Source organism: Vespa crabro, chromosome 6 (genome assembly GCF_910589235.1).
Source record: "Vespa crabro chromosome 6, iyVesCrab1.2, whole genome shotgun sequence".
NCBI lineage: Eukaryota > Metazoa > Arthropoda > Insecta > Hymenoptera > Vespidae > Vespa > Vespa crabro.
In genome coordinates this window covers 2,221,839-2,238,197 of record NC_060960.1, presented here as the reverse complement: position 1 = coordinate 2,238,197, position 16,359 = coordinate 2,221,839, and the positions used below count along the sequence as shown (strand labels likewise).

The following is a 16,359-nucleotide window of genomic DNA, read 5'->3' as shown; positions in this document are numbered from 1 at the left end:
TCTAATTGAACTGTCATCGTTATTCGGTTTTAGTTTCCAATTCGTACGGTCAACTTATAATGACTATTATGTTTCGCTAGTATTCAATGACACGGATAATAGTTTGAAACATTGATCAATACTAATTATTATTTTCTTAATTACAATTTAAAGTCGTAATAGTATTGTCTCTTACATGTCTCTCTCTTTCTCTCTCTCTCTCTCTCCACTTATCTGTCTCTTTGGTTTTCTCGTTAAAACAAGGTTATGATTAGAATGATGATTGGAAAATTGGATGAGTTTCAAGATTAAGTTAGGTTGTATTCGAGCGTGCAACGATTTCCTTTATCTCTTCTTTGCCTTTCTCTCTCTCTTTCTCTCTTTCTCTCTCTCTCTCTCTCTCTCTCTCTCTCTTTCTCTCTCATTATTCCAACGTACTCTGCAGTAATTAATCCGAACGATTATACCTGGCCGCATTGTTCGAGGCATCAAATTAATTGCGGGAACGTTAAACCCCATCACGGAAAGGAGAGAAGCGCTCGAAACTTTCCGGCCCCTCGTGGCTTCGTCCCTCGGCGACATTCGAGGTTAGAAATGGCGGACCTCGTTTCCTCGAAACAAGATTTCGTCGAAACTTTTCGAAGAGTATTTATTAAAAGCCGAGGGCAAATAACGTTTAAAATCAAGAATTCTCACAATTCTAATCTCATTTTCTTTCTTATCCGTCAAATAATTTACGAATTTTAATTAACGATAATTAACGTCAGCTATGCAAAAGCTGCTGTTAATTTTCTAATTAATTAAAGCAATATATTTTCATTATGATGTCAAGAAAAATTATTAAAGAAAATAATCGTCTCTTTTTTTTTATTTCTTTTTATTTGTTCTTTTCGTTGAGACACTCACCATTCGCATGAGCGGCAAGAAGATCTCTCAACTGTTGCTGGCCGGTGGTCAATTCAACGCAGCTGACCCTCACGCTAAATCTGGCGCCGGTTCTCTGACGTTGCTCGGAAATTCCACGGAAGAGCCACGCTATCGCGCATGGGATTGCGCCCAAAGTGTGGCCTGCCTCAGGGGTGCCCAACATTGTGTGAGACTTGCCTGAAAAAATAAAAATACATTTCTGTCAAGATCAACGGATCCTTTTTTTTTGTTTTCGTTTTTGCTTTTGTTTTGTTTTCGTTTTTGCTTTTGTTTTGTTTTCGTTTTTGCTTTTATTTTGTTTTCTTTTTTGCTTTTGTTTTAATTTCTTTTATTTTCACTTTTTATTGCTTTTTACGAACACATTCAATCTCGCTCGCGAAAGAAAAATTGTTTTTTATATAATAACGTTGTCAATTTTATTTTCGACATTTAAACGTATCCATATCACATTTTTCTCTTCAAACGTTTGTATTATTTATCACGTAACAAAATTAATTCTTTTTAATTTCTTTCTCTCTCTCTCTCTCTCTCTCTCTCTCTCTCTCTTTCTTTCTCTCTCGATTTTAACAAAATACCAAAAGGATTGACACGAAAAGATAAAGATTCAACTATATCGTTATTTCCGTACTGTAATTTCCTTTAACATCGTACTAAAAACGTTTCCCTTCCATTCAATCTCGCTAAATGCTTAGGTACCGGCTCTTTTACGAGTTCTCTTACCGTTAAATACAAACGTTTCTATGCGAGCTTCGTCGTGGTATGATCATGAGTCGTTGTGTACGATTCAGAAAACGTGACATCAAATTTCATTAAATTGACTTCTGCAAATGCCGAGAAAGAAAAGAAAAGATAAGAAAAAATAAAATAAAATGAAAGAAAATAAAATAACTAATTAAAAGATATAAGTAAAAAAAGAAAAGATGAAAAGGCATAAGCACTGATTAGGTTGATCACAGAGAAGATCGATTTTCCTATTTAGTGAAAATTCAATTAACGCCAACTGATAGATACAGCGAGTATTCAACTAACGCTCGATAGATGCAATTATTGCGATATTTGATTTGCGGTACGCTGTGGAGTTGCGATTAATTTGTTTACCATTTAGTGGGCAGATGTAAAGCGTGACAATGAGCCCCAAACGGTGTCGATGAGTCAAGAGGAATAGAGAGAGAGAAAGAGAAAGAGAAAGAGAGAGAGAGAGAGAGAGAGAGAGGAGAGAGAAAGAGAGAGAGAGAGAGGAGAGAGAAAGAGAGAGAGAGAGAGAGAGATCAACAACGATATACCACGTAGTTTCGTGATTGGTCTGTCATAACGAGCCGTGGTTTTAGAGTAAACGCACGATTACACCTGTAATTGTGAATTAAAGCTTGCAGATGCAGATGCAGATCAAATGTAGGCTATTAAAATCGTATTCATTGAAGATAGGTGAAAATTTTAACAGTGTCATTTGACAATGACAATGTTTATTATCATTTTTATCATATCCTCATAATTATTATTTATCATGAATATTTCATTAATTAATAATATATATTTTATCTATTTATAACGTCGTATCATGTTTTAATATTAAAATGGTGGATGATCGGGTTGGTCGTCGATCTCGAAAGAGTAAGAAAACTTTTACGAAAAGATCGACGCCTGCCATGGTGAGCGTTATTGATAGGGAAATAAAAGCACCTTTATTAAAATCATAAAACAGTATGATAAAGTGAGAAGGATGATGAAATGAGAAAGAAAATGCGGTGAATGAATGAACGAATGAGTAGAAAAAGAAGAAGAAAAAGAGAGAGAGAGAGAGAGAGAGAGAGAGAGAAATAAATTGAAAATGAAATGAGTGTGTGTGGGTGTGTGTTTGTGTGTATGTATGATAAAGAAAGAGAAAGAGATCGGAACGAAGCGAAGGGCTGGAATGGTAACAGTCGAAATAATGGAAAAGCAGGAACGCTACCGTTGAATCTTAAACGTTATTTAATTGTCTTAATGTAAGACAGTGAATTATGTTGTTATTTAATTAGAAAGACCGGGAAATGTGCCGTCTGCTGGTGCTAGGATAAACTCAATGGTTGACTGTGTGTTTCGGTCCGTCTTCTTCTTCTTCTTCTTCTTCTACTTTATACTCTAATACTTCCCCATTGCTGACTAACATTTCTCTAAAGTTATCCTTCGTTTATCTAAACCATCTTAGACAATGAAATTCCAGCAATCAAGAAAAAAAAGAATCTTGTATAAATATCGGATAAATTGTCTTCAAATACGTGTTAATCATCAAATAATATCCTATTTCTGATCTATTCTTCTTCTTGTAGAATTACTTTTTTTTATTTTCTAATCTAAACTTTTCGTTTCAATACATCGTACTTGATCAAACTACACTCTCTCGAAACATATTCGAAGTTGCAAAAGGGTTTGATGGATGGAGAGACAGAGAAAGAGAGAGGAAGAGAGAGAGGGAGAGGGAGAAGGAAAGAATACACCATAAGAGTTATGCACACTGGAGGGTAATTAGCAACGCGTTACAAAGTACAAAGTGGACTCATTGTCGCGACTCTGTTTGCGACACTCTTCCCTTCCTTCGTTCTTCTCTTCTATCTTTTTCTTTCTTTTTTTTATATCTATCTATCTCTTCCTCCTCCTCTTCCTACTTCTCCCCTTGCCGTTGTTCGTTCATCTACTTTCAGATTTTTCGTGCGACAAATGCCGCACAGAAAATCTGTTGCTTTGAAAGTTCCATCGTTCTACCCTTCCCCTCTCCTCTCTCTCTCTCTCTCTCTCTCTCTCTCTCTCTCTCTCTCTTCTTGTCTCTTTTTTTTCTTCGTGCATTCCCATCGCCACTTGTACGCACATTCTCGTCTCTTCGCTCCCACTAATTTTTTCACTATATCTTTTTCTTTCTTTCTCTCTTTTTCTCACTCGTCTCTCCCTTTTTGTATTTTTCCAGTCGTGTTACCCCATTCGTTCTCTCTCTCTCTCTCTCTCTCTTTCTCTCTCTTCTTCTTCTTTCTCCTTTCTCTTTATCATACGCACAGTACTTTTTATCAATCTACCAACGTCATATATCTCACACTTCGCGGATTCCATTTTGAAAATTGTACACATTCGATTACCTTTCTCGATTTTTCTTTCACGAATTTTTCACATTTCTTTCCACATCGTATAAATCTTTTCTCTTTTCCAATTCTCTCCTTTCTTTCTACCTTCTTTTCTTTCTTTTTTTCTGTCTTTATCTCTCTGTCTCTCGCCCTCTCTCTCCTTCTCTCTTTCTCTCTCTCTCTCTCATTCTATTTTTCTTTTCCTTTTTCCGTTAGAAAACGTGAGGCACGTCGGCAAAGAGTTAGGGCTGTTAGGATATAAAAAGGAGAAACGAGAGTGCCAGCGAGAAAACTACGTTCTCTCTCGTAGCGATGATCAAAAGCGGTTTGCTCGAGGACTCGCCTGAAGTATCTCGGCGGGACGCGAGTGCTCGAAAGTTCGTTTGGCTCCCTTTTTCACTTTTCTTTATCTATCACCGTTACACACGGCTACCACACCATTTTATATTTCCCTTTTCACTTTTTCTTTTCCTTTTCTTTTCTTTTTTCTTTTTTTTTTTTTTTCTTTATTAAAATAGCATCCATGAAATCTGTATCTGACGATAATCTCTACTGTCAGAGTTTGGACTCTATCCGAAGCTTTGAAATTTTAAGCAAGCTTACCAGGTGCGTTCGTTAAAAGCGACCAAACTTTTCCAACTTAATAACACCGAGAAAGAGAGAAAGAGAGAAAGAGAGGAAGAGAAAGAGAGAGAAAGAGAGAGAGAGAGAAACTTTGGAAAGTTTTCTGGCTTTTCATCGACGATTAATGGTAAGGAATAAACGTGGATGGAAAATTCGATTTACGGTTTAATATTATAATGATAATAAAATAAGAAATATTCGATTTATCGTTTATTGTTGTTAATACGTTGAACGATCGATATTCAAGATTATACTTCGAGATATCTAAAAGAACAAAGTCATAGTTAATTATAATCGAGCGAACAGAAATGATACTCAAGTTTTCCATCGTTCCCTTTATAGTACCTTTACTCCTATCGGAGTGTGTTCTTCGAAAAGATCGTAATATGACAATAAACGTTTCCTTCGTGAAAGGCTATGACAAGACGCATAAGAGTCACCAAAGAAAATCGATTTCAGAATACTTTTCCTTTTCTAATCGAAGGAGTTAAAATATAAGGGAAGGGGTTGGTTAAAGAGTTTTGAGGGTAAAAGAATGGTATCTTTATCTCGAAGAATAATCGATGAGTAGATTTGAAAAGAAATATTACGTTTCTTCGATTATTCACGGAGACAATGAACCATCAAACTTCTCTTCGTTAAGAGCGAGAAGGAAAGAGATGCTTCGAAACAATAGTCGTTATCTAGCATACTCGATAGGTATCTATATACCATATAAAAAGATATTATTAAAGATCAATTGTTAATAGTAATACAAAAAAGAAAAGGAAAGTGAGATAATATATCAAAAAAGACATATAAGAAATAATATAATTACGATTATTTACACAATAACGATCGAAAAAATTCATTTTATAGTTCACGCAGAATACATGAGACCTATGCGTGACTTTGTTGAAAATGAAAAAGATCGATTTCAAGCTAACTGTACTTTAATCTTACTCGTTGAAATTCATTTTTCAGATGGTATCGATCTCGCACAAAACTCGAAGGAGAACTAAAAGGTTACCTATGCGTATATGCACGCGAATATGCATATTCTATACTTTAGAATAGTTTAAAAACGTGAAACGTCATGCTCCGATCATGATCTCGATCGTGATATAAATTTTAGATCGGGAAGAAAAAAATAATTTACGATGGGAATTTAATCATTGAAAAATCATTATACTTCTCTCTCATACTCGGTATGTGATCGATAGTAATTTACTCTAAAAAGGATCTTACGTTGTAAAGAAGTCAGTCGGGTAAAAGAATGGGTGTGTAACTTTAACAAAGTTTAATCAGAGCCGACGGTAAGTTTACCATAAATCCTTCGAGCCTCAAGGAGTTCTTCGTGCTTCTTCTCTTTCTCTTTCTCTTTCTCTTTCTTCTCTTTTGCCCTCTTTCCCTCTCTTTCTTCTCTTGTTATACCGATAGAGGAATAAACGAGAAAGGAGATAATCTCTGGCAACGTGCGTTAAGATTCGAAAGGTACAAGGAAAAGGAGCGTGTCCTAGTAGCATACATTATCCTTTACCTTTTCATCCCTTCGCTCGTTTTCCCTACCCTTACTTTAACCCTACACTCCACTTCACTCCACTCCACCCATTTCCGTCTATTCTTGGCTACCTCTAGGAGGTGACTCTTACGCCGTCTTCTTCTCTCTTCTTTTTCTTTTTCTTCTTCTCTACTTTCTCTTTTCAAGAAACTTTGTCTCTCTTTCTTTCTCTCTTTTTCTCTCTCTCTCATTTTCTTTCTTTTTCTACTTGTGTTACACTGGCACCCTCTCTCATTCCACCTCTCCTTCTCGTCTCCGAGCTCGCATAATCGTGCATTTGCATGCAAATTCGATATCACTACTTAAAATGTAAAACAACCCCGCGTTCTCTATCCCTTTTCCTTTCGCTCACTCACTCTCTCTCTCTCTCTCTCTCTCTCTCTCTCTCTCTCTCTCTCTCTCTTGCTCATCTCCTTTTCCTTGCAACGTTCTTCTTCTTCTTCTTTTTCTTCTTCTTCTGTTTCATCTTTCTCTTTCTCTTCTTTCTTTTTCTCTCTCGTGAGTATTCCCATCAAAGTGAATAGAAGAGTTTGAAAATGTGAAAAATTGGTGAAAGGAGAAAAGTGCCTTTGTAGAAAATAAATTCCGTTTCTCGAATTATAATCTTTATAGTTTATAATAATTTCTTACTATTTCTATGCGCTATGGAAAATGATTTCTTCGAATTAGAAGAGAACGTACAAATTTGGATTTGGATTTGAATTTGGATATCGAAATGGGGAAGAACGTGGATGTTGACGAGAGAGATCGATGGAAGTGGAAGTTGACAAAACTTTCGTGGGAAATTTGGAACGCTAACAGGATTAGTTTGGAGAATCGAAACGTTCTCAGAATTATGCATCGACTTCTGATCGGATGTCGAATCGACTATTCGTGGTTTCGTTATTCGTCTTATTTCCGATTCCCATTATTTTCCAAACTTGTTCTATTTCCTTCGTTAAATTCGAATCAATAATGAATAAGTTCTCTTACATTTCTTAATGATTTATACCAGTATATAAATTTTGACATTTAACCGAACGAGAAACCTATCCGAATCATTCTAATGAAAGATTAACTGCATTATCCAAATTAACTGCAAAGTTGAAAAAGACGAGGAAATGTATCGAAAAATTACAATTAAAAAAAAGAAAAAGAAAAAATAAACCAAATGAAAATAACAAAGTATTTCTGATACGTCTTATAATTGTTCTTTTTTGAGAATAACAATTAACTTTTGTTAAGAGTAAGTTGCAAGAGCAAACATCTGCGTTAGAACGAGAAGACGTCATAAGACATAAAAATATATCGAAAATCATGCAACATAGATATTATTTCATATTATATTATACATATATAGATACATATACATATACATACTACTCCAGTTAATCTTCGAAGTGAGATTCGTTATATAAGGTAGATGTAGTATCTATGTATATATGTATATATGTTTGTAGGTATACAGCACGTGTCGTGTACTCTTGTAACGTGTACTATGCCGTTGTTCAATGGTTCTCTTGATTAGACGTTACCAGCGATGTTTCGGCAAATATTTGTTTACGAATCTCCGAAGATCTATTGCGCTTTGTAAGCGAAAATAAGAAAGAGATACAAAATTGCATGACGTTTTTTTTTATAAGATAATAAAACTATCCATTTCGTTCTAATAAAATTTCGATAAAAATAATTATATCTAATGATAATTAAATTAAATACAATACGTTATATAATCAATTCAGATTATATCAATTGTAATTTCCACTTTATCTTTATCTTATATTCGTTTAATAGAGACGAATCAGAACTTACCCAAACCTGCATGTCCATAACAAAAGAGGCAACCATCCGTTCCATTGATGACAGCGTGAATAACGTCGGTGAGGGCGCTCGAACAGATTTCCGTCTGAAATCGGAAACCCCATAAAGTCGAGAAACTATGAAAAAAATTTATATATATATATATATATTTATTTATTTATTTTAAAGCAACTAATCTTTTTTAAAATAATCGTATGAATAATCGCAAGTTATCCAGAGTATAACGTAGTTAAAACTTTCTCAAAAACGAAGAAAAATATTCAATTTCCATTAAGAAAAATCGATTGATAAAGAAATTGCTTGTTAAATAAAAATCACTTTAACATTATAAGTAATAATATTTGGTCGATCTGAGAATAAGAAGACTTTTTCTTTTTTCTAACGAGAGAAAGGAAGAAAGAAAGAACGAGAAAACGACCAAAAGCTAGTGAGCGAGAGAGCGAGCGAGCGAGAGAGAGAGAGAGAGAGAGAGAGAGAGAGAGAGAGAGAGAGAGGTATGAATTTAATTGAATCCACCCCTCATCGTAGCCAGAGCAATCCTCTATGTTTCAAGGAGACGACACGATAGAGAGAACGAGAAGAGAGGGAGGAGATTCGTTCGGAAGAGGCAAAGGAGGAAGAAACTGCGTCATCAGGACACTCAAGGATAATGACGAATCGCGTAAAGTGTTTAAGAAAACGTCTGTAGGACGGTTTAATAAACGCTTGTGAGGCCTCGGCACTGAAAAGCAACGGGACCGTAAAGAGGAGTAGAAGGAAAGGGGAAGGGGAAGAGGGAAAGCGAGTTGGTGGTGGAGTGTCTTTGTTTGCTTCTAATATATTCATAGCCTGGAAAAGTCTTTTCGTACCTAAGCTAGAAGAAGAGTGTCTCAACCTTCTCATTCCCTTTTCCTATCCACCGTCTCTCTTTTTCTCTCTCGTTCTCTCTCTCTCTCTCTCTCACGTTTTCCTTCATTTTCTTTTTATCCCACCCCTTAACACACTTGGGTCGGGTCTCAAACGAGAATGCGATAGTATCGAGATTTTAGGAAGGTTGTAAGATAGGGATAGATAGAGAGAGAGAGAGAGAGAGAGAGAGAGAAAGAGAGAAAGGGAGAGAGAGAGAGAGTGAGAAGGCTGGAAAATCGGATGTAACGACTTTTACGTACGATCTGTCGACAACATCGGGGGTGTTAAGGAAAATGGGATAAAAAGGGGTCGGGGGTCGTGTGTTGGTAAAAATCGAAAGGGTCCACGGTTCCGGGATTTTGCGAATTTCCTCCGGAAGCAGTCGTGAATTTCCTTTGAGCCTGTACCCGATGTGCATTGAAATCGATCGATATATAAGGACATCGATCGTTTATACTACCGTCTCTCTCCTTCATCTTTCTCTTTCTAACGACTATTTTTACTCGACAAATGTTCGAAAGGGAGAATTCAGAAGACAGAAGAGAAAGAGAGAGAGAGAGAGAGATGAATGAAAGGGAAAATAGCTGTACAACATCGAGAAGCCTTCAAAATTGAGAGAGAAAGAGATGGACGAACGTCGATACCTCGACCAAACGAGATTGAAATCTTTCTGAACGAGAGAGAATCGGATGAATCTTGTGACTCGGAATGTATGAGAAAAAGAAGGATGAAAAAAGATTCGAGCTGCTGTCGATACGAGTACTCCGTTGGTCTTGAAGGGACGACGAAAAATAGAATAAATAGAAAATAACGTCGAGGATGAAGAAAAATTGTCGATAGAACGTGAGAATACTTTATTATATTTTTCTTTTTCTTTTTCGGGGTGAGACAGAAGATGGAGACGTGCGAATCAATCGAAAGATATTCTACGAATGGAAAACGTTTAAACGTTAAAAATATTCGAACGAATTCTTTATTCGCAAAAAAATATCTGATAAACGATATCTAAGTTCTAATTCTAATTACGATCGAGAAATATTTTAATATTGTGATATTATTAGAATGTGAATGAGAACGATTGAAAAAATATTTCTATGATATCTGAATAGATATGTAGGAAAAATATCTAATATCAAGCGATGAAGGCAACAACGACATTCATAATTATAACGGGATCATCCGTAGGGACGTAATGCAAAGCAAACACATTTCGCAGGTAGCTGCACCCTCGAGAGATCCCGCACTTCCCCTCTTGGAAGCTTCGCGGAGCGACGGCATGACGGTTAATGAAATACGTGACCGAAGCCTCCGTCATAATCTCAAACACTTGATTCCATGCTCGTGCGGTGGGAGAAATTGAGAGAGACAGAGAGAAGGAGAGACTAGGGAGAATGTTTCCACCCTCGCTTTTGTTCTCTCTCTCTCTCTCTCTCTCTTTCTCTGTCTGTCTGTCTTTCTCTCTCTCTCTTTCTCTTTAACTCTCACTCTAACACGAAAGAGGCTCGTGCTCTCTCACGAACGACGCTGATTTGAAAATTTACATGGTTTGATCGATCAACGTTTTACTCTCGAATTGTCAGCCTTTTTGATCAAAATAAAATCAGTCTCTTTTTCAACATATATTGATAAATCGGTATCGTTCAATCGATGAAAATTCGTCATAAACTAAATATCGATGATTAAAACGATTAAAACAATTAAATTACTAATAAAATAAGAGCTATGCTCATAAAGATAAAAATTAAAAAAAGAAAAAAAGAAAGAAAGAAAGGAAAGAAATAAATAAGGAGAGAGAGAGACAGCAGATGGACCATGGTGTGACTTACAAATGATTCCTTCTACTGAGCTCGTAGAAAAGCGTGTCGTCGGTTTGGATTCGACTTGCAGGACGCGTTTTGGTAACGCAATATTGGCGAACCAGAGTGGAATACCAATGGCGTCAGGGGTTAGTTCGACTATAGGAGGGAAAGGAGAAAAGAAGAGAGTAGGGAGAGACGATGTTCGAGGTGTGGTTCACCTTCGAACGACGAACGTAGCTTCCATCGTTTCCCTTATTCTTCCATCCCTTCTTCTTATACTAGTCTCTCTCTCTATCTCTCTGTCTCTCTTTCTTTTTCTCTTTTCGTCTTTCTTCCACCCTCTGTTACGACGAAATGTAAAACCCGTGTCGAAAGTTCGAAAAGAAGCTGCGACTCGTGGAATTTCTTGTTTCTTGAAGGGTAGGAACGGAAAGAAAGAGAGAAAAAGAGAGAAAGAGACCCTTTTAATGCTTGGAAATAATCGAAAGACACCATCCCTCGTAGTGGTAAGCGAATCTCTTAATTTGCAAGTTTCCAGATGTCGAAGGAACGCGAATGTAGGACGAACGTTTTGCTTTTTCATCGTCTCTTTCTCTTTCTTCATCTCTCTATTTCTACTTTCCCCTCTTCTTCCTTCTCTTTTTCCTCTTCTCCATCCTCAGCGCGAGAATGCTTCGTATCGCGAGCTCTCGAGCACGAAGCCACTAAATTGAGCGGATCGAGCGAGCGAGCGGAGAATTAAGGAATTACCTTTCTTCGCTCGATTACCATCGCACGCCTTCGTAATCAGCTTTCGCCTTGTGCATAGGCGAAACACGTCTCGCGGACTTTAATGAAACCACGTTCATGGAAAGAAAAAAAAAAAAGAAAAAAGGATGGAACGTCGAAGTGGAATATAAAAGCGAATGTGAACTATTCCTTAAATGGGATTCTAATAATGTTGTTAAGATCGTTTTAGGATAAATATGACAAAGGTTTTTTTCTTCTTCTCTTTTTTTTTTTATTTTATTTTTTTCCTTTTCATTCGAAAGATCAAAAATATTTGATTTAAACACGTTTATTATCAAAATGATTTTTCAATCCATACGTGTAAGAATTAATTATTGGAAATTATATATGTTGATGTAACTAACAGTCAAAAGGGATTACGTAATCCCTCGAAATTGTATAACTCGATTGTTTTGACTTATTTAACGATTTAATGAAACAAATAATTGTAAATAATATAGGTATAAGAAACAATATATAGGTTTAATGAATAATATAGGTTTAATGAAACAAATAATTGTAAATAATATAGGTATAAGAACAATCTATTATACAAATTTATTCGCATAACGAGATATATATGATTTATAAAGAGAGAAAATAGAAATAATTTCATTAAAAATTGTTAAGATATTTGATGTATTTATATAAGAATACGTATTAAATTCTTATATTCGTTATTATTATATATTAATTATTCAATCGTCATTAATGAAAACATGATTAAACGCAAAGAATTAATCTTCTGTTAAAACGAACGACTAACTGTAGAATCGACCCACATGAAGTTTACGATGATCTCGTATAGGTTGTATGCGAAAGAGAGTACCTGTGCTTTCTCGAAGATGCAGTTAAATTTGCATATGGATAAGAGAGAGGAGATAGGTTCTTCGTCGTAAACCGCAAAGCGTCTCGACGACGACGAGAAGGATGATTCGACGTTCGTTGAAAAGCGTATCGAAAACAAACACCCTTCCTCCTATCGTAGAAAGAGGGTGCATTCCACCCTCGTCGTCAGTGGTACACGTGGCGAAACATGGCATCGACTGCCCTGGTACTGCTTGTATTGTGTGAGAGTATAGAGGGTGAGAGAGAGAGAAAGATAGAGAGGAAAACGCACACACAGATACGGACAGGAAATTCCCTTTTCCGGAATTCACGAGTCGATAATTCCAAAAATTGCATGCAATACGGCCGACGTCCGGTTTTCCCTGTCGAAGTTATTACACACTCCGACTGTTATTCGCAGTAATTATAAATAATTTCACGAGTGTAATATCTCTGGTTAATTATTATTCTACAACGATAGATCTGTATTTTTGAAATATCACGTATGGGGATATATATATATAATTTCGATCAGGGAAAATAAAAAAATCACGTGCGAGAATAATTTTTTTCTTCTTCCTCTCTGGTCGAACAGAAAAAAAGAGAAAATTTATTTTAGACGAATTATCTTGCAACGTTATCATGTTTTAAATTCAACCTTTAAAATATCCACGATACTCTGGTTAACATATCTAAAGTTTGAAAAAGACCTTGTCCCTTCCGATATACTACGAAATCTTATTCAAAGCTTTCCGAGACGAGTAAAGACTGGTATATAGAAAAATGAGACTCTTCCTCTCTCTCTCTTTTTCTCTCTCTTTCTCTCTTTCCTTCTCTCTTTCTTTTTTGAATAGGCAAGTTCACGATTTAAATTGAGAAAAGTCGACATATCGAACTCGACGAAACGAGAATTTCACTTCGAACGAGACGTTTCCGTTTCCCTCCAATGGGATTGCAAAGGCGATAAAACCCGTTGAAATAAATCGAAACGAGTTGAAGAAATATCTTTTAGTAGTTTCGAACGAGTGCAAGAAAGAAGGAAAGAAAGAGAGAGAGAAAGAGAGAGAGAGAGAGAAAGAGGAGGGAGGGAAAAAGAGCGAGAAAGAGAGAGAAACAGATAGATAGAGAAAAAGAAAGTAAGAATATAATAGAATAAGAGGAAAGATACGAACTAATTTGCGAATCAGATCTCATTGGTTTTGAAAAAAAATTTCACGATTTCACATGAAAGGCGGACCGTCGTCTTTCGAGCTGAAGCATGTTAAACTACGTGAATAACGAGTGAGTTAGTTGAAAAAGTTTTCATCCGCGAGCGATGATTCGCGAAACTGCTTCGACATTCGAACGACTTCGGTCGTCCCGATGAACGGGATTTCGAAACGGGATTGCGAATGAAGTGGATCAGATTGGAGGTGGGAGAAGGATAAAAAAAGCTCGTCGTCTGTACCGACCAGTCCCCTTTTTCCTCTCCTTCCCTCCCCCTGGCTAGTAACCATCCTCCTACCCTCCCCCGCTTAGCAGTCCCCCTGGTTCGTTGTGTCATGAAATATGTCGCGATTTACACGGGAGATTGGCATCATTGGCGCCTAGGGAGTAAACGAGAGTTCCCTCCTGTTATCCTCAAATCCAACTGCAGATAGACGAGGTGAATCTCTCTCTCTCTCTCTCTCCCTGTCTCTCTCTCTCTCTCTCTCTCTCTCTCTCTCTCTCTCTCTTTTACTATCTCTTTCTCGCTCTTTTCTCATTCTATATACGTAGAAATATTCAAAAAGATAGATAGAGATAGAAATAGAGATAGAGATAGAGATAGAGATAGAGAGAGAGAGAGAGAGATAGAGATAGAGAGAGAGAGAGAGAGAGAGAGAGAGAACGTAGTCCAAACCCCTTATTATCATCGTCGTCAATAGGAGCGTTTGTTGGATCAAAAAAGCATTTACGAAATTCGTCGAGCATATCTGAGTATTCGCAATGAACCCAAAATCTTTCGTTACCCTATTTCTGAAAATAACATTTTTTTCATTCATGAAATAAACGTTAGCATATTTCTAAATAACTTTCTCCTACATTAAAAAGGAATAAAACAAAATGAAACAAAACAAAAAGTTGAATAGGAACATGTGTTTTAAAACGACTTTTTCAAGAGAGAAAGAGGAAAATATTTTTCTAATTAGAAGAAAGTTTTTCAACTATTATAGTTGGAACAAAAGAGAAAATTCTTTTGTATGTAGTAAACAGATTAGTCCGTTCTCTCTCTTTCTCTTCTTCTTTCTTTTTTTCTCTCTCTCTCTTTTTATCTCTCTCTTTCTTTCTCTTTCTCTTTTCTCTCGTAGTACTCTCAAAGGCTAGTTTCGTTTCTGTAATTTATTCTAACGAAAGGAATTAACTTACGAGAGTTTGCGTACCGGCCAAACCGTTTGTCTCATTTTCGAGAACTCTCTCATTGGTCAATGAAGAAAACAGTGGAATGTTTTTTCTTCTTTCGACACAAAATACTTTCCTTTTTTTTTTATCGTTCTCTCGGTGAGTAGGAAAAGTCACACCACGAAAGCTTCCAATGTTAGAGAATTTCCCTTTATCTTTCTTCCTCTACTTTTCTTCTTTTCTCTCTCTCTCTCTCTCTCTCTCTCTCTCTCTTTCTCTCCCTCATTCTGGGCAGTACGGCCTTCGAACTTCATCAGCCTCTCCTGACTCCGGTCAAAGCCATGGATTAATATACCGGCACAATATGGAAATCCGCAATTCTAGAAGATAGCGGAGATAGTGGAGATCGGATTCGGTTCAAAATGGGAGAGAGCAAGAGAAGGAAACGTAAAAGAGAGACGAAGAGGATCGCATTGTACCAGGAGCCCGTATGATTGGTTTTCAGATTACGCTGCGTCTACCGTAGACCGGACGTGCTTGTCCGTCTCTCTCTCTCTTTCTCTCTCTCTCTCTCTCTCTCTCTCTCTGTAGTATTTACTCCTTCCCTTCATCTCTATCGCTATCTGCGATTAAGCTTATTTGATGCTACCATCTAGATATCTCGATCTTCGATGGACGTCAAAACCGAGTCCTTTGATCACAGATCCTGTTTTTTTGCTTCTTTTTTCTTTCTTTTTTTTCTCTCTCTCTCTCTCTTTCTCTTTTTTTTTTATAAGAGACATTCATCGTGATATCATATTCGTAAAACAATAAAAAGAAATTGAATCTCGTTCCGAGGAACTGATCGATAAAGAAATCTCATCTAAGGATGACAATTCTTATCAACATTTATCTTTGATATATATATATGAAGAAATATATCATATATAAAGTTAGGTGAAAAAGAGGAAGAAGGTAAAGAGAAGAGGGTAGGAGCGGAGCAAAACACGAAGGTTATCGGTCTCACAGGGCTTCTTGTTCAATCAGTATTCGCTATCAAATGAGCAATAGATCGGAGGCACGTAGCTTCGTAGTTGTGGTATGGGTGAGAAGAGAAAAGGGGAGAGGAAGGAGAAGGGGTGGGATAGAGGGTTCGCACGGAGGCTCACACGCAAGCGCATTTCAGGTGATGCACACAGATGCACGTTCGCATAATCCACAGCGTGACTATTAGTCGTAAGTCAATAATAAAGCCCTTGTCCGGACGGAGGCATAATGGCTCCAGTGAATTATCCTAGGTAGGGTGCATTGTCCTCTAGGATCGCCGCCGGGAATGGAATTGTCAGCCTACTATAGCCGCTATTCGAGACGCTTATGCGTCTATCTTTGTCCTAAGCGTGCACCTGTATATGTGCGGTCACGTTCGTCTGTATATGTATGTAGTACTTGCACGAGAAGCAAATCTCGATGCGAACGCGAATGTGAATGTGAACGTGAATGTGAACGTGAACGTGAACGTGAACGTGAACGTGAACGGTGCTCCGAGTAATTGAGACGGATGTTCGATTAATTCGGTCGGGATTCATTTATGCACATGGCTATTGGCAGGACTATCTATGTATGTTAGCTTTCGAAGGTACATAACATTGAAGAACATGAAAGAAGCCAATTAACACGTTTTTCCGTATTAGTTACATTAGACATAATCTTCGTTCGAATATTTGATCGTAGGTTTAACAAATCATAATCGTTCAAATCTGTAATTTGACGTTCG

The 16,359-nt window shown here is 37.0% G+C and overlaps 1 protein-coding gene across 4 annotated transcripts in view; it reads right to left on the bottom strand.

Annotated features, from left to right (window-relative positions):
- LOC124425104 (kinesin-like protein CG14535) overlaps positions 1-16,359 on the bottom strand; it is a 256,470-nt gene that overhangs the window by 19,365 nt on the left and 220,746 nt on the right. For all 4 annotated transcript variants that reach the window (XR_006942428.1, XM_046964976.1, XM_046964977.1 and 1 more), the window contains exons 4-5: positions 7,954-8,047; positions 886-1,083 (exon numbers count right to left, since the gene is read on the bottom strand). Coding sequence is in view for 3 of the 4 variants with exons in the window: in XM_046964976.1 (XP_046820932.1) it covers positions 886-1,083; positions 7,954-8,047 (292 nt within the window). In the remaining variant the exon portion in view is untranslated. The remainder of the gene's footprint in view (positions 1-885; positions 1,084-7,953; positions 8,048-16,359) is intronic.